Source organism: Sander lucioperca, chromosome 12, assembly GCF_008315115.2.
Source record: "Sander lucioperca isolate FBNREF2018 chromosome 12, SLUC_FBN_1.2, whole genome shotgun sequence".
Lineage (NCBI taxonomy): Eukaryota > Metazoa > Chordata > Actinopteri > Perciformes > Percidae > Sander > Sander lucioperca.
In genome coordinates, this window is record NC_050184.1 from 24,907,396 (window position 1) to 24,928,788 (window position 21,393).

The window sequence follows — 21,393 nt, forward strand, 5'->3', positions numbered from 1 at the left end:
GACAATTTTCTGCTTTGGGAGACAATACACGCAACCTTGACCTTGAACAGTGGCTGTCAAATAAAAAGAGGAGGGGTTCTCATTACCTGTTATCCTCAATAGAACTGGTCTGGGACATGAGCAAGTAACTTTTAGCAAAATGTGTCTACATAGACAAACTATCCATAAGCCCTAATTTCCTGTCCTCCTTTCCTTCCTGTAGCCGCTCCAGTCTGAACATGCGCGTAGACGAGCCAGCATCCATGAACTGCCAGAGCAGCCAGATCACCACAGCAATCATCAGTATTCCAACACCGCCAGTGACGACTCCTGAGGGAGATGCTCATCTGCCCGCTGGCCCCATCCACCAGAACGTTGTGAAGGTGTCCGCACTGTGAAGACTAGAGTGCAGGCGCATCACACAGAAAGACAGATAAAGACTCATCAAGACAGACTGAGGGACAGAGGAGGACTGGGAATGATGGAGGAGAAGGCATCGAGAGTCCTATTCTGGCTGTGGTGGAGCCTGCCCTCTGCCGGTCATGAACTGTAACGACATGGACTCCCTGTACAGACAGAGGATGGCTTTTAGATGCAGTGTATTCATGTTAGTGGTTGGCACACATGTGTGCGCGTATGCGTGCGTGTGTGTGTGTGTGTGTGTGTGTGTGTGTGTGTGTGTGTGTGTGTGTGTGTGTGTGCGCGTGTGCGCGTGTGTGCACGTGTGTGTGTGTGTGTGCGTGTGTGTGTGTGTGTGTGTGTGTGTGTGTAGGGTGTCGGTTCAGATGAGGAGGCGTGTGAGAGTGTGCCTCCCAAGTGTCCGAAATGAGTCCTCAGAGCAAGTCATGTGTCACTGTGCACAAAGCACATTTTTATAATTTCCGCTTCAGTTTGACTCATTAGCAGGAGATATAAAGAAAAAATGAAGAAATCTTAAAGGGAAAGAAAAGAATAATACATTATCACAACTTTTTTTGTCAACTGATCTAACCCTACCCTTTTGTGTCATTTTGGTCCACTCACCTCTTGATAGATAAATATGCCACCATTCTTTTTCAGGTCCAATATCAACCCAGTTGAGGGAAAATCCTTTAAAAGATGAAATGTGGTAGGTGTGTCTGTGATGGCTTCACCAATGAGTTGCATATTTGTGAATGAGTGTATGTGACTTTTTGCTAGATAGAGGAATTGTGACGCTTTGGATAGGAGGTATATGCCTGTGAGTATGTATGTGTGTGAGAATGTGTTTGTCTCAGTTGATTGGAAGCTTGTGTTTCCATTCTTCTGGACGACTCAATGGCTCAGTATATGACATATTTGACTAGCTGCCACTCTGAAGAGTTTGTTGTACACATTTCTGTCAGAAATTCTCAGCTACAAGCCTTTTACACAATATGTGCCTGTTGCTGGAGTAAAAAGAGATTTATTTGTGTTTAGTTTTCTGATTCTCTCCCCCCCCTTTCCCTTTTGGCTTCTACAGCCAGACAGACCTCAAATAAACCAATTCTCTTACAAATAAACCAAAAAAAGTAGGTTTGAATTCAAATCATCACTATAAAAAGCACAAGGCATTTTGCTGGGAATTTCTGACACAAATCTGTCCTGAGCCTGGGTTCTTTGTGAATATTGTTAATAGAATATTTTGTAATATTTGACCATCGTTTGGCAGAACCAGTGAAGCTGTCTTCTCATTGTCTCTCTTTCTCCCTCAGTCTCTCTCTCTCTCTCTCTCTCTCTCTCTCTCTCTCTCTCTCTCGTTGTTGTCCTGTGGTATCCCTACCTCCTGTGTGAACAACAGTATGCTTTCAGTAGTCTTTATAGCTGTCAATGTTTTTTCTTCCCCAAACTCAGCGGGCATTTTCCGAAGTTGTTGAGTATGTGTACTCCATGTGGTTAGGAAACTTGGTGTTTGTACTTTTTGTCCTCCTTGTTGTTTCAAAGGATTCTATTTACTTTATCTTCTGGAGAACTTAAAGCAGGGAAATATGTTGAAATGGTGACCACCGAGACACAGAGGACACCGGATGAGCCATCCACAGATCTCTGTCACCAAAAACATGTGCTATTCTGTCTGTTCTGTCAACTCGCAGCCCCACCATGTAACTTTAGTATTACTTTTCATCAAATCCCATCAAAGTTGACCTTCGTAACTATGGACAGTGACCTTTTAGCTCTGCTGACCTCCTAGCTGATGCCTCCCTGTTGGCCTTTTTCATCTGGAATGTCATTCTGACTCCAACAGCTACACAGGCAGGTCTGTCTTTATGGATGAGACCACTGCTGGGGTTCCTCCAATGCTTGGCAGGGGAACTTCAGTCCACTTCTGCTCCACATTGATGAAATAAAATGTGGAGATCAAGAGCACACACACAGTGCTAGAGATGTAATAATATATCAGCATACTGTCAATATCAGCCAAGAGCATATTTCAAAAGCAATACTGGAATTGGACTAATATTATGTCTGCCCATATGTAGCTGATGTGAAAGTTTTTTTTTTTTCCTCTAGAAGTAGACTAACAACTGTCAGACTAGCAGCAAAATGTATAATGGCCTTTTTTAAAGTATCTAATTACCTTAATATGGAGACTTCTGAAAAGCTTAACCAATTTTACACTTATTTGTACTAAGACTTACAAAAAATCACATATCTTTGTCATCTTATCAGCCAATATGGGTGGAAACATATAGCATAATGGATACCATATCAGTGCATCACTACACAAGACCCTAAGGTTCCTTTAGACTTTTGTGATTTAGTTCCCTCTGATCCTGAGGTTAGTTCCAACCTACAAAAAAGCCAAAAATATTCTACAGAGTTGGAACAGGATGTGTTTTACCTCTGATATTCCTACCAGAGACCTACTGCTATTGCTGGTAATTTAGTACTGTACACAGTGACAACAGCTGCCTAGATCCAGTAGAGTTAAGTCAAACTGTGTGCAAATTTACCTGGAGTAAAAAACAAAAAAAAGAAGTTTTTTCAGTGTAATTTTAAAAGTGGGGTTGAAGACATTGACTTCATATTCACAGCATCAAGTCTGACATTTAGAATCTATTGAAAACTACAAGGGTATGACATGGGTAATAGCAGAAGTGAGGTTTCCTGTATTTTTTGTTGCTAGGACAGTGATTAAATGTGAATTATTTACTGCTTCCCTGTTTCAAGACAGGTTGTGTTGTGTCAGCTGCACTTTCAAATGACACAGTTTTATTATGTAAGCATTTCTCCACTCAAAGTGTCAAAGGATTGCATTTTTATTTACAAACAACAAAAACAGATGTCTGTGATTGTCTCTCTCTTTCTCTGTTATGTACTCCCCTTTGATTGTCTTTTTTCTGGGCTCAGTCAGTTTCTCTCTCACTCTTTGCTTTGCCCTCCTATGCCACCTGTTGTTGTTGAGACTACTGCTGTGCGTATCTTGTCAGGTGTTGGATATTATTTATGACCTTGTCTTGTGTCCCGACTGTGAAACGCCTGATAAAACATCTATATCTGCCACAAATACTAAATCTGTGGTCTCTCTTTTTCACTCACCTCTAAATCACTCCGTGTGTGTGTGTGTGTGTGTGTGTGTGTGTGTGTAGGGTGTCGGTTCAGATGAGGAGGCGTGTGAGAGTGTGCCTCCCAAGTGTCCGAAATGAGTCCTCAGAGCAAGTCATGTGTCACTGTGTTAATTTTGTCACCTATTTTTAATTTAGTCTTAGTCTTGTGCCAAATGTCCTTGTTAGTTTTAGTCATATTTAGTCATTCACATATCTTTTTTTGTTAGTCAAGTTTTAGTCGACTAAAAGTCTCGTCATTTTAGTCTAGTTTTAGTCAAAAGAGAACTCAAGGTATCTTAGTCAAGTTTTAGTCAAAACATTTGAGTCTTTTTTTAAATAAATTATTTCTGAGATTATTTCTGATAACCATTTCAGTCAAATAGTGTTTCACACATCTCAAATATTGGTTACATGTCATAATTACCTGACAAAATACACTTGTTGAATGATTTTTGTTGAATGCAACTTTGTTAAACGCGTCTGGTTTTATATCGAACCTCTTCCTTCATGCAAATACAATCGTACACAGACACATGTTAGATAAGCGCCAGGGCTCCTGGGCTCTACAGCACGTTGTTTTGTTGCCAGCGGTTACATACATTACTCCGGCCGTTCTGCAAACTGTTTAAGAGCGGCTTCACCAGCAGGCTAAAGCCTGTCTCCTTCCCTTGCCCGGGGCCGGGGCATATCGCTACGCGCTGCAGCAGGCTGAACCGGCCTTCCTCCCTCCCTCCCCCGCCTGGACCACATCGCTACCTGGATGTGTGACGGCTAGATGGAAAAAAAGGGGACACGCCGATAGCTTAGTTAGATAAAGTTGTGGGGAAAAAAATACTGGGAACCAAGCAGCAATTGGCCTGTTTGGAACAGGCACGCGCTCCAAACAGGCACTGCACTAGTTCTATCTCATGATGAAAAAGTAGAGACGATTGTAGACGAAAATGAAGAGAGATTTTATCTTAGTTTTTATTTTATGCAAAACATTTTAGTCACGTCTTTTTACGTCAACATTAATGCATGTTAATTTAGTTTTTGGACATTGGTGCAGTCTCGTCATCGTCTCGTCTTAGTCATGGAAAAAAAAGGTCGTTGACGAACATATTTAGTCTCGTCTCGTCTGACGAAATTAACACGTGTGTGTGTGTGTGTGTGTGTGTGTGTGTGTGTGTGTGTGTGTGTGTGTGTGTGTGTGTGTGTTTCAATTCCCAAAAGTCCAGTACATGTGATCCAAATGTTCATAAAGTGTTGAACCTTCAGGCACTCCGTTTTAGGGGACACCTTGGGATGGAGGAGAGTATCTTGCTGAGTTCAGAGCGAAACTGTCTAGTGACTAATGTATAGATGAGGGGATCCACTGCAGCCTGCACACAGGTCAGCACCATAGCTGATGTCTCCAGCTCCATCAGCAACTGTGGGGAAAACAGGAGAGAGCTTTCGGATATTTCAACACAGCATACATTCCACAGCATGATCTAGGGCCCAAATTATTATTTTCATGATTAATCTGTTATTTTATTTTTCTATTATTTGATTCATCAATTCAAAAATGGCAGAAAAAAGTTATGCCTATCACAACTTCACAGATACCAAGCTGAAATGTTTGTTTTTATCGACCAACTGTCCAAAACACAAACAGATTCAGTTTATGATTATTTAATAGATTACTTTGTCAAAATTGTTGGTGATTCATTGATTAGTCAATTAGTACTATTATGCATTATTGCATTTTACACTGAGCGATCAGAATAATATAGTTGTGCAATGCATTGCAATAGCCATGCAAAAATACCTTAAGCTTAAATACCTTATACCTAACTTAAAATGTTTAGATTTTGTTGATACTGTTAAATTGTATTTAGTTTGTTTTTGTTGTATTATTTGGAGTGAGGTTTCTAATATATTGTACAGCTACTCACAAATTACAGTCATACTGGATTGCATTACACTGTACATTGTTTTTAAGTATTTTGTAGTATGGCTAGTTGCATTAATTGCTTAATGAAAAAAAAGAAAAACACTGCTGCACTCACTTTGTCAGTGTTATGCCACGAGATGACGTTCGTTAGCAAAATAACCACCATAGGCACCCAGGAAAGCGTGAACGCAATGGTTATGTACCCAAAACGCTGGGCCAGCTTCCCTTCCATCTGTTTCTTTCCCCGCTCCCTGGCCGCTGGGGTCAGAAGACACACTGCCCCAACAATCTCCGGAGGTCTTCCTGGGGCGCCTCCCGTGGAGGAGCCCGCACACGTAGCACTGGCCTCGGCCACCAAGAGCACCGTCCGACTGGGAGGCAATAGGCTGAAGGAGCCCGGCGGAGCTGTCCGTGGTGCTGAAGCATTGACACTCAGACAGCCACAGACGTGTTCCGAGACCGTCGGCCTCAGCTGGACTTCCCGACTGAACACTTTCTTTCGGTGCCGTCTAACAACGTTGAATATCCGCACGTAGTGGATAACGATCACAGTCAGAGACAATCCCCACACCGGGACCAGCACGTAGGGTCCAAATGGATCCGAATATTGTAGACGCTCGTCGTCTTGACCCCTGAAGTGCGGACGGCAGAGCATGTAAAAAAGCGCCTTTTTGGAAAGAGTCAGAGAGATTATAGCCAAAATGAGGCCGCATGCCCAGATGGACAGGATCCAGAGACTGACCCTCGCTTTCCTCCTCTCGGTTTGGAAAGGGAACGCGATGGCTTGGAAGCGCTCCACGCTGATGCCGACAAGCGTGAGCAGCTGGACACAGCTGCACAGGGCATAGGTGAACTGCTGCAGGGTGCACACAGACACCGACACCTGGCTGTCCTTCCCGTAACGCAGAAAAGAGAAGAGCAGCAGCGGTGTGTCCACAGAGCACTTCAAGAGGTCACTGGCGGCCAAGCTGACCAGCAGCGCGTTATTGAAGGTCTGCATGCTCTTGGTCCTGAAAACAACCCAACAAACCCACAAGTTCCCGGGTAAACCCAATACTAATGCTAAGGTTAAGACTGTGCAGTTAAATATGAAAAAACATCGTGTCCATGCGAGTACGTCCATAATTTCACCTGTTTTGTTCTTCTTTTCATTATGTGAAAGATCTTTGGTTCATGCTAGACAAATCTGTCTACCAGTTATAGTCCACATCAGTGTGCTGTAACTCAGTGAGTAGTCTATGAAAGAGCCATTCTCCTTTCTGCATGATGAATTGGTAAAAATGAACTGAAGTGGGCCCCTAGTTTTAAATTGGTGTTTGCCTTTTGTTTTGCCTGGCACTGATTGGTTAAATGGTCGTGGTTGATTAGCCTGTAATCAGGAGCATGTGGAGTTGTCTGACCTTAGCGATGCCCTGATATAGAGTTTAACAGTAAATTGAACGTCATGTGCCCCTTCTTCACCTTCCTATTTAAACATCGGTTTTGATTAATGGCTTGTGTTGAGGATGCTTTGTATACTCTAAATTTCTAACATAAAAAAAATATCAATAATATATTATAAAAAAACAAAAACAAGAGTTTAATAGCATGTGAATGAGTGGAGGCATAACAGAAGATGGCTTTGAAGTACATGCTCCATACTTGTAATTTATTAGAAAGGTAATAGGGGCATACAGGTTATGGTATGAATTCATTGAAAAATAGTATGAGCAATATGTTTGACTAGAAGTGCAAACTTTTGTACTCAATTTTTTGCAGGTGACATTCAGACAACAGCACGATTGGACGTCCTGATTAACAGTATAGAAATGTCAGTGTTTCAGGAGTTCTTCCATGTAGACGGCATTCATACGATAAGCCGCCATCCAGTTGTGGGCTACACCGTAGTAGCTTTGGTAATTTTGCTCTTGAAAAGGAGACATAGAGGCGTAGTAATCATTCCAGGCTCTGTAGCTGGCTCTCCAGTACGTTTCAGCACTCCACTCCTCTTCATCATGATCATCATCATCATAATCATGTTCTCCTTCATCCCTTTCCCTCTTTTGCTCTCTGTTTATCTTCTCTGAAATCTTTTTGCTCCGTTTCACAGTATTTTGTTTAATCTTTCTGGATTCATTTCTGTCAGTATGTGCTGGAGCCGTCTGACTCGGATGCCCGCTCGATTTAACGATTGGTATGGGATCATAGTTCTCAGGCTGAGACGAAACTCTTGCACTTGACGCACAGGCTGTCTGGTGATACGTTTTGGGTTTGGACAGTGTGGGTGATTCTCTAGCTTCAGTCTGAGGCTTAGTGATTGCTCTGTATTTATGTCCTCTGGTCTGATTTGTCTCATCGTCTTCGTCAGATTGCGAGTTTGAAGAACCAGAAACTGACCTTGGAGGTGAAATGTTAGATTTCCACTGTTCTCTGTTTTGTTTTAAACTTTGACTTCCGTCATCATTAAGTGTGAAAGACTCTCTATGCCCATTCGACTCACCGTCCTCTCCACCTCTGAACTCCCTAACCACTTCCACTGATCTCCCCAACCCTGTGGTAATGAAGCTGTGGTAGTCCCGCTCAGCCTCCTCAAAGGCCAAAAACCTTGACCTACAATTCTTGAACGAGCTGAGAGGAGAGATCTTGGGCAGAGCGTCTTGCTGCTCTTTTCGAGTCGGCACCACCAGTGGAGGACCATGTGGTAGAGTGTCCTTTGCAGGAGAAGCTCTTTTCAGATTGCCGTCATCGTGTGCTCCCAGCCTGGGCGCTGGATGGGTCTTCTCTGGCTTCCTTTGACTGCTGTGCTCCAGAGCTTGATCTTGGACTGACTTGGCATGCTGCCGCTTCTTCTTCTCTATCTTGGAGGAGAAGAGCTGGGGTATAGGGCCTGGAGTGGAAGCCTCAGTGCAGACATCCCAGTCACACTGCTCGTCCATCAACCCAGGCTCTATGGTGGCTAAAAGGACAGAAGACAGACTGGAATTACTTTTCCACAATCCCATTAAATTAAAGGCTTTGTTTCAAAAAGAAGAAAAAAGTTACACGTGCTGCATGTAAAAATCGTGACAGACATGTTGGCAGGACTCACATGGCAACATAGACAATCTCAAGCTGCACTTTTGAGCGATGGCCATCATCTTGTTCTCCTCCTCACCATGGCAACAGTAGGTCACTGCCAGCCCCTGAGTGCCTGCAAACAAAATGTATTCCTGATGAAAACCCATTCAAATTATAGGAAGAAATAAAGGAGGCTGTGTGAGTTGTGTGCAGGGATGGCAGGTACAAACACACACATACACAGCAAAGATTGAATTACCTTCTGTTTCCAAGACAACACACAACAAATTAAGTCCAGATAATTATAATTAAATGCTGATGATTAGGAACCCGTTGACCTTGTTAGGCGGTCACACTTGTTAATAATACTCCAGAAACCCGAGCTAATCTTCAAAATAGTGTCAGGAAGCAAATCAAGTCTAATTTAGAGCAACATTACAGCCGAAACAAACAATTTTTATACAACAAATACCAGAATATAAACTGATTATCTGCATGGGCTGCAATACTGATCTTCAACCCACTGTGTCTGTTGGTATATGATTGGCCTTTATTTGAAATTGTCAAATGTTAAGAAAAAGTTGAAACTCAAAATACATGCTCTTCGAAACATTCCCTCTGAATAAGCATGAATGAATGCAGCAAAACAAAACATTTGCATATTCTGTTTTAACTGCAAGCAAAAATGACATTTAAGCCATTTTAGTTTGGGTTTTGAGTCACAAGTGCACATCTGGATTGCTTCCATCCAAATGTGGACCATCTTGGGTGATCTCACAAAATGTGTAAATGCCCAATATCACACAACACTACTTGCTGTTAATTCAAACAGTATTGGAGACTAACCAAAGCGGCCAGCACGTCCAATACGGTGCATATAGGTCTCCCAGTCCTGTGGCACGTCAAGGTTTATCACCAAATTTACTTTATCTGCATCTATACCTCTGGAAGTCTGACGGGAAGGAAAGGACAGAGAGAAAACAAGCAGAATTAAAGACCAGAAGCTGATAATAAAACCAAAGCCTTGCATAACACTTTTGAGAGCTCCATAAAGACAAGAATGTAGTGATGGGTGAAAGCAGCACAATGTGTGTCTCACCAGGTCAGTGGAGATGAGCACCCTGCACTGGTACTGCTTCAGTTTTGACATGGCCTCCAGTCTCTGGTCCTGACTCAGACCACCTGTACACATCATTATACACAGTCACATCAAATCAGATCACAACATCTCTGCTAAGACAGCCTATGATAGAAAAGATATGTTTGTCTTCTCTTTCGCAAAAGAGAAAACTAGTCCAAATTACTTCTTAATGATGAATGCTTCAAGATCATTTGCAATCAATTATTTCTTCATTTAATCAATTAACTGTTAAGTCTATGAAGATGTCAAAAATAATGAGGCCTATGCATGGATGAGCCTATTCCAAGTTACACAACCTCCATTTTTATAAATGACTTATAAAAATACTCAACTATCAAAATCATCATCATCAATACAGATTTTCTGTTGATTGATTTATCATGTCAATACTACATTCCACATAAACATCACTGTTTTTCCAAAAGGCCCTCTCACCTGAAATACAAGCAGCAGGTAAGCCCTTGGAGGACAGGATGTCTGCCAGGTGCTGAGCCCTGTGGGAGCAATTCACACCGTTTTTTAGAGATACCATATATTCAATTTTCAGATCTAATGAATAAGATACATTTTTCTTGCTGATAATAAAGATAATCAAGAGCACATACGAGGACAAGGGTAAACATTAAAATACCTTGTGTGTAGGTTGGAGAACACTAGTGCCTGGTTGAATGGGATTTTACTGAAAAGCTCTAGCAAGTGCTCCACCTTCGCCTCAAAAACCTTGTGGGGTAAAGGATCAGACTGCACTAGCTTGTAATACTGCTTCAGGCCTGGCAGGGGGCACACAAGATCAACATACATGAGAGAATATCAATTCAAGCATAACTGACTGAAAAGCATAATACGCGTGTTTTTGTAGGGTACGGAGGAATCATCAAGAGTGCTTTTGGTGGGATGTGTATACAGTCATTGTATCTGTCAAAATCAAGGCTTGTTTTCTGAAACACAACATTTTCCACCGATAAAAAAAGTCAGTTTCAAACTTCAAAGTAAAACACGAGGCCTAAATTTGATTCTGTCAAAGAGATAAGTGTTTTCAGAACGGGCCTTTTGTCACTCTTTGCTTACTGTCAATCACCTCACACCCTTAGAAAGAAAGAACATTAAAACATGTCACATTACAAGCTTTATTATACTGTCGATGTGTCATAGGGAGTCTCTGTTAGCCAGCATAGCAGTTAATTGCTGACACTGTACGGTTTAAATATGTTACCTAGACATAGCTGACAGGCCAATAATTTGCCTGATATAAAGTGTAACCTTTTAAATTAGTTGTTGTTTTCATCAGCTTTTTGTGGTAACAATAATAGCAGCACAGCTAACCAGTGTCTTACCTTTAAGGCCCATGTCACTGGGATTGAGTCTGACAAAAGTGGGCTCTCTCATGTAGCGGGTAAGGTGCTGAGCAAGGGATTCTGGGTAGGTGGCTGAGAGTGCGAGCATCTGTTTGTTCACGGGCAGAGAGGAAAAGATCCAGCTGAAGAAACAAGTGGAAGAAGTGATATTATAGATAGATATATATAGATATTACATTCGTACATATTTGTTATGAAGGGCTCCAGTCTAAGAACTCTGGTTGAATAACATCCTCATCCTGCTGCTGTATCATATAATTAAATAGGAGTATGATTATAGGTGTTTCTGTCCATCTTACTTAATCTGTTCCTGGAAGCTGCCCTCCTCCAGCAGCTTGTCTGCCTCATCCAGAACAAACAGTCTGATGCTGGCGGTGGATAACATCCCCAGCTCAATAAGCTGCTTGATACGACCTGCGTACATAACCAGAAGCACAGTTACAAAAACACAAATGACAGCATGAGGCTTACATAAAACAGGTAATGCCTCTCTATTAATTCGGCCATTGGCCTTTTACCGGGTGAGCCCACAGCTACATGGCACTTCTTCAGATGGGTTTTGTCCTGACTCACAGGCCTGCCCCCAATGAAAACATGGCACTCGAGGCCCTCCATGGCACAGCCTATGGCCATCACTACTGAGTGGATCTGCACCGCTATCTCACGTGTAGGAGCCAGGACAAGAACCTGCAGGAGGAAGAAAAGACTGTTTGTGGAGAAACTTTAAACGTCAACCACCACTTACATTTGATTGGGAGCAGATAAGCATGTGTGGGTCAGTTCCCAATCTGTAAGACCCCGCAGCTAATAAGATTGTACTTGAATGCAGCCAGTTCATCAATAAGACCAGCTGTACCTCTGCTTTATTAATAATTGCCCTATTTTCATTTACACTGACATGACACTGAGCAGCTTAAACTCATCAGATTAAGACCCTGAAAACTAAAGTGATTACTTCTTATGACCATCTGTTGTTGGCAAAATTGAGCAGAAGTAAATTTTAAGTAGGATTTCTTTTCCCTTCAGAATTTTATTATTATTCATTAGAAGACTACTTTTTTTTAAGTATATGCATCCCTGAGATTAAAAGAATGGGAAAGATGCACGTCTCCATATTCCACCAATCATCTAGACCTCGAATAGAGTAAATCCACTCACCTGAGTTGCAGGATTTTCCAGGACCAGAGAGTCCAGGGCAATGGTGCAGAACACGCATGTCTTCCCCGTGCCAGACTTGGCCTGTACAATCAAATCTGAAACAACAGATGGACAATGTGGAGCTGCAAAATTAGTCTGACTAATCACAAACACAATTTGGGCTTCTACAGTTAATTAAACTTGATTGTGTGCAATATTGATGCTTCACTATCTAGAGTGCCCAACCTGCTGCATCAAATCAAGTGCTTCCTATTCACAGTTAATCTGTATGACCAATCAGAGGCGTTTACTTCAAGTACACTGTGATTAACCGCTCTCTGCTCCACAGCTACAGGGGAGAGCATTTCCGCTACACAGACAACCTGCAAGTGGAAAGTAACTACAGGTATATCTCCGATGGACGATTGATGATTTTATCTGGTTTGTTCCTGAAAGTAAAACATTCAAATGCAATTAACTATTTTATCCCTGAAGAACAATTTAGAATCAAGGTTAATCAATTTTGATCACAGTATGATTGTCATGTTAGCCTTCATGGTGCAGCCTAAAGTAAAAGGGTCAGTTCACCCAGATACAAAAAAAAGCCATGCAGACAGTGTTGCTTTAATTTTGCCAGGATCTGAGATATCAGCCAGGGTTAATGTTTTCAATGGAAATACTTATACCGAAAATAGTCACTAAGAAAACGTGCTCTGAGAGAGAATTATTCAGACTACCAGGGGCGCCGTTTCTGGAACGATACTATACTGTATGTTGCTGTTACATTTTTAAATGTCAATTTTCAATGCTGTAAGCGCAACAAACTAAATTTGCCTCCATTGTATTGGGCTGGAGGCATAAACAGGTATATCAAAACTTGGATTAAACCAATAACTGAAGTGTAAAGTGCGAGTTGTCATTTCATTTGTCAACTGACCCTGTAATATTAGATGGATAATATAACAATTATTAATACAAGAGACTGATATCTCCAGCTTTCAGTAATCTAGCATCAGTTAAAGTACAGTTAAATATATTAATTTATATTCACAACACTTAAGGATTAGATTGTTGTATAATTTCAGTAAATACAATTCAGAAAATCCTAATGCCTGATGCTAGAAAAGACTGAATTCATATGTACATTCATATTCAATACTGAATGGCACAAATTGTTTCAATATTCAATGTACAAATCTGGCAATATTTCATATTTTATCTAAAAAAAAGCAAAACATCAGCACATTTAACAAGCTTTAACCAGAGAATGTTTGGCCTGTTTGCTGAAAGAAAAAGATGAAATGAGCAATTAACTATAACATTTTTCTGTCAACTAATTGATTGTTTAAATGTTTCTGCTCTATGAAAAATGCCCATTAAGGTTTCCTAAAACACAACGTCATCAAATTAGAGCTGAAACAATTAGCTGATTAATAATCAATCAATTAAATGGGCCTTCTAACCATTTCCCAAACATCTATTATAGAGAAAAGGATTATCAATTAATTGATAACTTAATCTAGAAAAACTAATAGTTAGCTGCAGCTCTACATTAAACTGCTCGTTTTGTCAGATGTTCAGTTTACTGACAGAATATATGACAACCAGCAAATGTTCACATTTGATAAGCTCCAACACGATTAGATCTGCAACAATTAATTGATTAATCTATTAATCAATCAACAGAAATTCAATCAGCAACTATTTTGATAGTCGAATAATTGTCATTTTTCAAACAAAAATCACAAACCTTTTCCAGTTTCACTTTCGTTTGTCATAGGCTATAAGATATTAAAATGAATATCTTTGTTTTGGACAGTTTTTCGGGCAAAACAAGGCATTTGAAGACATCTCTCTTTGGGTTGTGGTAAATTATAAAAGGGTATTTTTGACAATTTTTTTACATTTAAATACACAAAACGATTGATTAAAATTGAGAAAATAATAGTTAACATCAAATTGCTTGGTTTGTCCAAGCAACAGTCCAAAACCAAAAGTTATTCAGTCTACTATCAAAGAAGAATAAACTACATTTTTGGCATTTCTGCTGAAATAGTAGGCTAAAGACACAATGTTTGATATTTCTCACAATTTAGAGGCTGGATGTAGAGAATGGTTGGCATGTATCACAATAACGTTAGTTGCCAATTATACTGTCGATCGATTCATCAGCCAACCTTCTTGGCTCTTGACTGAACAAGCCTGCACTGTCAGTCATCATTATCAGCCTGATAAAAAGTCTTAGCACTAACGTTAACTTTTACATTATTCAGTAGGCCTAATGGGAAGGATCAGTCTGTAGTAGGGTAAAAGCAACCTGTTATTATGGTGTCATGTCAATAATAATAGGAGTGCACATTGGTGGGTTCATACCACAATAGCACAATAGACAAAAACATCACATTTGCAGATTGAGAGGGCACATCCAGTCAGTCTGCAGAGTTTCTGCCGCTAAATATGCATCCATAAACTATGAAACAGATAACGTTAACACATGTGGAGCGTCCCACGCAGTTTCATGAACCCACCAAGTCCGCAGCGGCCCAGCGGGATCGCCTTAAGCTGAATCGGGGAGGGTTTTTGGAAGCCTGCGGAGGACAGTCCGTCCAGCACGGCCTGGGAGAGCAGCAAGGAGCTGAAGTCGATTCCCTCTGACAGAATCACATCATCTGTCCGCTTTCGCGTTTCTATATTGTGGGCTGCTTTCCTCACGAAGGTAGCCATGTTGACTGGACTTGTTCACCGCCAGTGATCTAACTCAGCTGCTTTAATGCGCGCTGCAGCTGCAGTCTTTACTGCCCTCTCGTGACTGGGAGGATAATTGAACTGTCCGTTTGTTTTTTGACATGTGAATAAAATTGCAGAGAAAGACTGAAATTGGCTCTCTTCTTTCTGCTGGACCAAAAAAAAAGCAAAGTTAAAGAGAAGATGAAGGAAAAGTTGTGGTCTATTAAGGTGCACATTGTTTGGCTTAATAACTTTATTAACGATCAATTAGAACAACTGTTTGGTTGCCAGGTTGGTAAAAATCCATCTGGGTGATGTTTATCCTTCGTAGTCTATCTGGTAAGTTGTCTGGTCAATTATTGAATTGTTAATACATGGATTTTGGTGCATTTTTTTTTTTTTTTTTCCAGAAAACGTTAATCAAAGGGGGTGGTCCAAATGATTAAAGAGCTAAATATAAAATGTGTCCATGTGAAGACATTTCTTGCCACCCAGTAACCCAAATTTGCTAATAATTTCCTATTAATGACTTATGATGATCTATAAATTATCTCCAGTATTAACTAATGACAGGGTTGTTAGTTACAACTCCCAAACCCTTTATTCAGAAAACAAAAACTGTAATTTCAAATAGTTTGTTGAGGCAAGGAAGTGAATATTTTTTCTAACAATAACATACAAAGAAAAGGAAATAAAGAAAAGAAAAAAGTGCAGAAATGGTATTCTGGATCTGTTTAAAAGGAAATAAATGTAAATGAGCTTTTCATTTGCAATTTTAATAGATATCAGAGACAGTAGGTGGAGCCCAGGTTAGAGACGCTGAGCCTGAACTGATGCACAAGTATCTACCCTGCTATAGCTAAAGCTGACTTTGATTGATTGATTTATTAATGTATTTATTAATTGAGTAATGTATTGATTGATTGATTGATTGATTGATTGATTGATTGATTGATTGATTGATTGATTGATTGAATACCAAACAATTACCTATTTACATTTACCCTGTTCCGTTTGTTTGGCTGACATAATTAGCTAATCCAAAAGAAGTGCCATACTGCACAGAATTAATGTTAAGCCACTGCGTACTAATTCAGTGTATACAAAGATGCAGGCATTCATTTATAACTCTGATCATAAACACACGTTGTGCTCCTGAATCACTGCTTCATTACTCAGAAACAGCTGCAAACCCAGCAATCACGGAAAGTGCCGTCTTATAGGTTATTAGACTGAATTATTGTCTTCACAATCCGGATCTACAGATTTAGTTTTCAAGAATTAAATGCCATGGTGTAGGGCCTCCCTCCTCATATTGGGCTTATTAAGAGGGTCCCATCTCCCTCTCTTCTCTTGAGATGCACCAGAGCAGCAAACATGCAGCATCCGTAGAGTAAGACCTCATTGGTTGATGATATTGTTGGATAACTAAATTTACTTTTTTGTTATATTGATGTTCTTGTGTTTTAAATAGTGTGAAACTGTTGTATTTGACCTGTGGATATTTTGAACTTAAGATGGATTTGTTTTGAGTTAGGTTTGTAGAAGGGCTGCTGACACTTCTTCATTTTCATACCTGGAGGAAGTCAGAGCACTCATCTAATCTACACTGAGCAAGATGGAGCACCTACATGATGTAAACTCCTCATCGTCTCACAGCTCAGTCAACACAGAGCTCATGTCTCAGACTGGCTACACAGTACTGGCCGTTATCATGGGGGTGTTCTCTGTGGCGGGGATCGCCCTCAATGTCCTGGTGATCGTGGTGACAATAAGACACAGAAAGCTGAGGCAGCCACTCAGCTATGCCCTGGTGAACTTGGCCATATGCGACCTGGGCTGTGCTGTATTTGGAGGTCTGCCCACCACAGTAACCAATGCCATGGGATACTTCAGCCTGGGACGTGTGGGCTGTGTGTTAGAGGGCTTTGCTGTTTCCTTTTTTGGTGAGTCAATTCATAGTCAGTTTGCACACTTTGATTTTTTTTGTCTAAAAGAGGAGTTTGCACATTAAAGTGTTACTTTAATGTGCAAACTTGGTATGATCTAATTTGCAGAGTGGGGAAGGAATACTCAGAGGATTTAGTCAAAGTAAAAACGTTTTTTTGTTTTAGTTTTAGAGTTAAAAGTAACAATGCAGTAAAAATACACCATTAGTAAAGTAATCAAAATCCTAGTTAAGTAAAATAACAGAAGTATTATCAACAGAATGTACTTAAATCTAAATATCAGAAGTAAAAGTACTTATTCTGCTGGAAAACAAAAATGTATTATACATTACATTATTAAATTGTTAGTGATGCATCAATGCACAGGTAGCATTTTGTAGCTGGTTGAGGTAGAGCTAGTTTATACACCTACATAGTTTAGTCCAGTGTTTCCCAACCTATAAGGGTTGGGCCCCCTACAATAGGGCCCGAGATAAATTTGGCGATGTCGGGAGATGATTAATGGAGTTTAAGAAGAAAAAAACAAAGTTCTATTACACAAATTTGTATTATTATTATTTTTTGTCTAATTGTCTAATTTCTGCTTTTTTGTGTGTGTAAACTAATTAATAATTTTGCCTTTTTGGACTAAATTATGTCACCTTAGACGTTTAGAATAAAGGAAATCACTCTTTGGTGGAACTGCTAACAACTCATAGACATTTTAAATGTGACAAGGAGCCACAACTAATGCTTTAATGTAAGGTGTTACAAGCCAAAAATGTCTGGAACCAGTACATTTTTAACAGTGTTTCGTATTTTGGAAGATTATCATGTATGTTTCATAGAAAAATCTTAATGAGAAAAGTAATGAGTAATTATAGCTGTCAGATAAATGAAGCAGAGTAAAAAGTACAATATTTCCCTCTGAAATGTTAAATGGCATAAAATGGAAATACTCAAAATTGTACTTATTGTACCTATTGCATAGTGCTGAAGTAAATTTGAATTCCCACAACTGATATAACCACTCAATAATTGTTGCAAAGCTAAGAAGCAGGATATTTTTTTTTTCCCAAAAAAGAACAATTTAGTCTTTACATATACCATATACCTTTATTTTTTAGGTATAGCAGGTCTGTGCACCGTAGGAATCATTTCTGTTGAACGCTACATAGTGGTGTGCTATCCCATGGGTGCTGTCCTGTTCCAGACCAGGTATAGTAATGACCATCAATATTTTACTTGGCAGCATCACCCAGAAAACAAAACTTTGACTGCTCCAACAGCATGTGACACACCATCTCTGTTGTCCTCAGACACGCTGTTGCTGGAGTGCTGCTGTCCTGGCTGTGGTCGTTTGTGTGGAACACTCCACCTCTGTTTGGTTGGGGAAGTTTTGAGCTGGAGGGCGTTAAGACCTCCTGCGCTCCTAACTGGTACAGCCGGGATGTCGGGAACATGTCCTACATCATCATATACTTTTCACTTTGCTTTGCCGTTCCCTTCTCCATTATCATTGTGTCTTACTCACGACTCTTGTGGACCCTCCACAAGGTAAGCAATGTAAAAGTTGGGCATGTGGAATTCGGCAGTTTGCACTAAGATTACAATAAGTTATTTTTGCTTGTATTTTGGTGTCCTAGGTGACCAAACTGCAGATTTCTGACACTGGCAGCACAAATCATGTGGAGGTGCAGGTGGTACGTATGATAGTGGTGATGGTGTTGGCTTTCCTAGTGACCTGGCTGCCATATGCTGCCATGGCACTTGCTGTCATAATGGATTCAAGTTTATATATTGACCCCATCATCGCTACCATACCTGTCTACTTGGCTAAAAGCAGCACCGTCTACAACCCCATCATATATATTTTCATGAACAGACAGGTAATCCTCCATCATGCACCTTTATATTCACACACACAAAGAAAAGGAATGTATATGTATATCATAATCATAGACTATTATTGACCATGTGCTGTATGTGTGTTTTCAGTTTCGAGGATACGCTATTCCCACTGTCCTGTGTGGATGGAACCCGTGGGCCTCAGATTCAGAAATTACTGAAGGTGAAAACACGATGGCTTCTTTCATCAAGAGCCAAAGAGTCTCAACTAAAGAATCTTTGAAAGAATAAAAGTGAACATGAATCCCTATGGTCTCACTCCCGTGGTAGCACCATCAGAACTACTTTCAAACCTTAGGCATCCCCCTCTGCATTGGACTGCAAGTAAACTAATTTTATAACTTGAAGAATGTATCTAATAATATAAACAAAATATATGTAGTCACCCCCAGTGTAACAAACTGATATGGATGATTGAAATGATGGAGGCTGTACTAATTAAGTGTAGTCCCATTTTAAAACACATTAAAGCTGATGCTGTCACAACTTTTGATGTATTCTGACAATATAGCCATTTGTCTTAATCTCTGTCATGGGATATTGTTGATCATGTATCATGAGGAGATGAGTCAAATTTGGATAAAAAGTTTTGAAGATTGAAGATTCAAATCCACATTTACACAAACATTTTTTGTTAACTTCATACGTGTTTTAGTAAAATAAATGACATGCATGTGTGACAGATGGAATAATGTGCATTACTAGCAAGTAAGATAGTGACGGGTAGTAGAGTAACATTTAAAAGCCTCATACTGAGTATTTTTTATATTTCATGTTCATATCTACCTATGTTTATGTATAGGATACTATGTGTTTATAAAGTGTACTGTCACTTGCAGCAGTTTCAATACAGTGTGTTTGTGTTTTCCTATGGTTTATGTTCATAAAGTCATCTGAACACCAGCAGTAATTAGTATAAGTAGTTTCTGGAGGGCTCCAGCAGGGGGAGCATAGAACTTGTGAGCTACATGAAGGGACAACTCGCTCCTTATAGGCCATCATGACATACTACTGTAGATTGCTGTCTTGATGTAGGCTACATTTTCTTGGGTTGTATTTCATATGATTCATTTTTATCATATGATATTTAGCAGGAAAACTGTATACATTGTGACATTTGTAGTGGCATTTGTGTTCATAGTATGTGGTTATTGATAATCCAGTCATAATACACATGAACTGAGGAAAGTTTGTGTCCATCAATCTTTCACTCAAATACTCAATTTTCAGTGTGGGCGTTTACAGATGCACATTTTTAGTCTGTTTATGGATATGATTTTAAACACAGTGCCAGTAAAGACTAAAAGACCTTTCCTTAGGTCTTTTAGTCAGTGGCTGGATTACTTGGGTTAAGAAGTTTACATATAGGTATAGTGTACACTATAAGAAAACACATACAAACTCACTTGGTATGCTTTTGTGTAATATACAATTTTACAGATCTTAAAATGTTCTTTTCGCACAAGTCAGCATTTGTTCTTCTGACTTGATACACATGTATCCCAAAATTGATAAGCAAAATAAGAAAACATTTAAATAAAGTTTTGCAGCAAGCTGCCAAAGCAAATGTAAATGTAGTTGATGTTGTAATCTATCACACTTTCAAAGGATTTATGACAACCACAAAAAAGAAATTACATGATTTTTATTTTTTTTTTGTTAGGTGCTTCTTAAGGTCTTTGCTCAAACATGGTATACACAACCCTCGCACACAAACAGACCTTTGTCACCTTTATGGCTTTCATTGATAAAAATCCAAAATAATCAGTGTGTTATACTCCTTTGCAACATGATACTTCACTCAAGCCTTTTGGATCCAGCATTTTAAACAGCAAGAAAAAAAAGCCTGTCATCACTATAGTCAAGTCTCATCTCACAGTTTGATCATTCACAGTCATTATTCTCTCCAAAGGAACACAAATGCAATCATACTCATCCTATTACCTTGGCTTTTTATTGATTACAGAAATATTGCTATGACTTTCATTAAGGAAAAGCAACAAAAAAAGCCAGAGTGTGAATAGCTGTATTAAACCTGTACACTTTTTATATATATATATATATATATATATATATATATATATATATATATATATATATATATATATATATATATATATATATATATACACACACACACACACACACACACACAGAGTGAGGGATCATCTATGTACATGCTACATACTGTCACACTCTGGGTAAATAAGTAGTCCTTCTGACAGGACAAGATGTGGGATCACTTCACCCTTCGTGAATCCATTTCAGAAAAAGATGCAGAAGTGACCCAAGGTTGGTGCCTGAGGAAAATGAAACTCCAATCTACACTCATCTCGTAAGATACAGTACATGTTGACTGATTGGTGTGTGAAACAGTTGTGTGCTTGAACACCTGGTGCTTGGAGGATTGACCTTGGTCCTGTTGTTTCTGGCAGCTTGTGACAATATCAGCAGGAAACAACAGCTATGTGTCTGAGTGCTTCAAGTCTTGCTAAATACTCAAAGATATTAGCGCCCAGTTATACAGGCTGCATAACAGTTATACATTTGTCAAACACACTTTCTGGTCCCAATACTGACAGCACATGCCATTGTTGCTGAATACTGTGTTGTCATTGTCTTCATCTTATTTAAGAGTACAGTCTCCAGACTCATTGAGTAGCCATTACAGGTAATGGGGTGTTTGGTGTAAAAAAAAACAAAAAACAAATGGAGGTATTCC

At 39.7% G+C, this 21,393-nt stretch overlaps 4 protein-coding genes across 9 annotated transcripts in view; 2 read left to right on the forward strand and 2 right to left on the reverse strand.

The window, feature by feature from the left end:
* kcnd3 (potassium voltage-gated channel, Shal-related subfamily, member 3) overlaps positions 1–3,486 on the forward strand; it is a 110,087-nt gene extending 106,601 nt beyond the window's left edge. For all 5 annotated transcript variants that reach the window (XM_031316459.2, XM_036008567.1, XM_031316455.2 and 2 more), the window contains one exon: positions 203–3,486. In XM_031316459.2, coding sequence (XP_031172319.1) covers positions 203–377 — 175 coding nt within the window. In that variant the 3' untranslated portion in view covers positions 378–3,486. The remainder of the gene's footprint in view (positions 1–202) is intronic.
* ddx20 (DEAD (Asp-Glu-Ala-Asp) box polypeptide 20) lies at positions 3,096–14,886 on the reverse strand. Of its 2 annotated transcripts, XM_036008566.1 has the most exons (12): positions 14,637–14,886; positions 12,130–12,224; positions 11,490–11,658; positions 11,271–11,385; positions 10,951–11,093; positions 10,248–10,386; positions 10,052–10,110; positions 9,575–9,657; positions 9,322–9,427; positions 8,507–8,608; positions 7,681–8,374; positions 3,096–3,503 (listed from the first exon to the last, which is right to left on the reverse strand). In XM_036008566.1, the coding sequence occupies exons 1-12, from the start codon at positions 14,830–14,832 to the stop codon at positions 3,422–3,424; spliced, it is 1,983 nt and encodes a 660-aa protein (XP_035864459.1). In that variant the 5' UTR covers positions 14,833–14,886; the 3' UTR covers positions 3,096–3,421. The 2 variants fall into 2 exon arrangements, with proteins under 2 accessions (XP_035864459.1, XP_031172314.1); XM_031316454.2 differs by lacking the exon at positions 3,096–3,503 and having other exon boundaries at positions 7,067–8,374; positions 14,637–14,885.
* LOC116062021 (5-hydroxytryptamine receptor 1-like) lies at positions 4,687–6,975 on the reverse strand. The gene is made up of 2 exons (XM_031316460.2): positions 5,555–6,975; positions 4,687–4,933 (listed from the first exon to the last, which is right to left on the reverse strand). The coding sequence occupies exons 1-2, from the start codon at positions 6,560–6,562 to the stop codon at positions 4,778–4,780; spliced, it is 1,164 nt and encodes a 387-aa protein (XP_031172320.1). The 5' UTR covers positions 6,563–6,975; the 3' UTR covers positions 4,687–4,777.
* Positions 14,887–16,453: 1,567 nt separating the features above from the next.
* On the forward strand, positions 16,454–19,260 carry parapinopsina (parapinopsin a). The gene is made up of 5 exons (XM_031316872.1): positions 16,454–16,781; positions 17,891–17,981; positions 18,083–18,320; positions 18,410–18,652; positions 18,762–19,260. Exons 1-5 carry the CDS (start codon positions 16,454–16,456, stop codon positions 18,900–18,902), a joined length of 1,041 nt encoding a protein of 346 aa, XP_031172732.1. The 3' UTR covers positions 18,903–19,260.
* Positions 19,261–21,393: the final 2,133 nt, after the last annotated feature.

Coding starts and splice junctions, on each gene's coding strand:
- LOC116062021 (XM_031316460.2), bottom strand. CDS start 6,562: ATGGACGTACTCGCATGGACACGATGTTTTTTCATATTTAACTGCACA. Junction 4,934..5,554: donor CGTGGCATAACACTGACAAA/GTGAGTGCAGCA, acceptor TTTTCCCCACAG/TTGCTGATGGAGCTGGAGAC.
- ddx20 (XM_031316454.2), bottom strand. CDS start 14,832: ATGGCTACCTTCGTGAGGAAAGCAGCCCACAATATAGAAACGCGAAAG. Junction 11,659..12,129: donor TGGAAAATCCTGCAACTCAG/GTGAGTGGATTT, acceptor TTCCTCCTGCAG/GTTCTTGTCCTGGCTCCTAC. Junction 8,375..8,506: donor GAGATTGTCTATGTTGCCAT/GTGAGTCCTGCC, acceptor CTGTCCTTTTAG/CCACCATAGAGCCTGGGTTG.
- parapinopsina (XM_031316872.1), top strand. CDS start 16,454: ATGGAGCACCTACATGATGTAAACTCCTCATCGTCTCACAGCTCAGTC. Junction 18,321..18,409: donor TCTTGTGGACCCTCCACAAG/GTAAGCAATGTA, acceptor TTGGTGTCCTAG/GTGACCAAACTGCAGATTTC. Junction 18,653..18,761: donor ATATTTTCATGAACAGACAG/GTAATCCTCCAT, acceptor GTGTGTTTTCAG/TTTCGAGGATACGCTATTCC.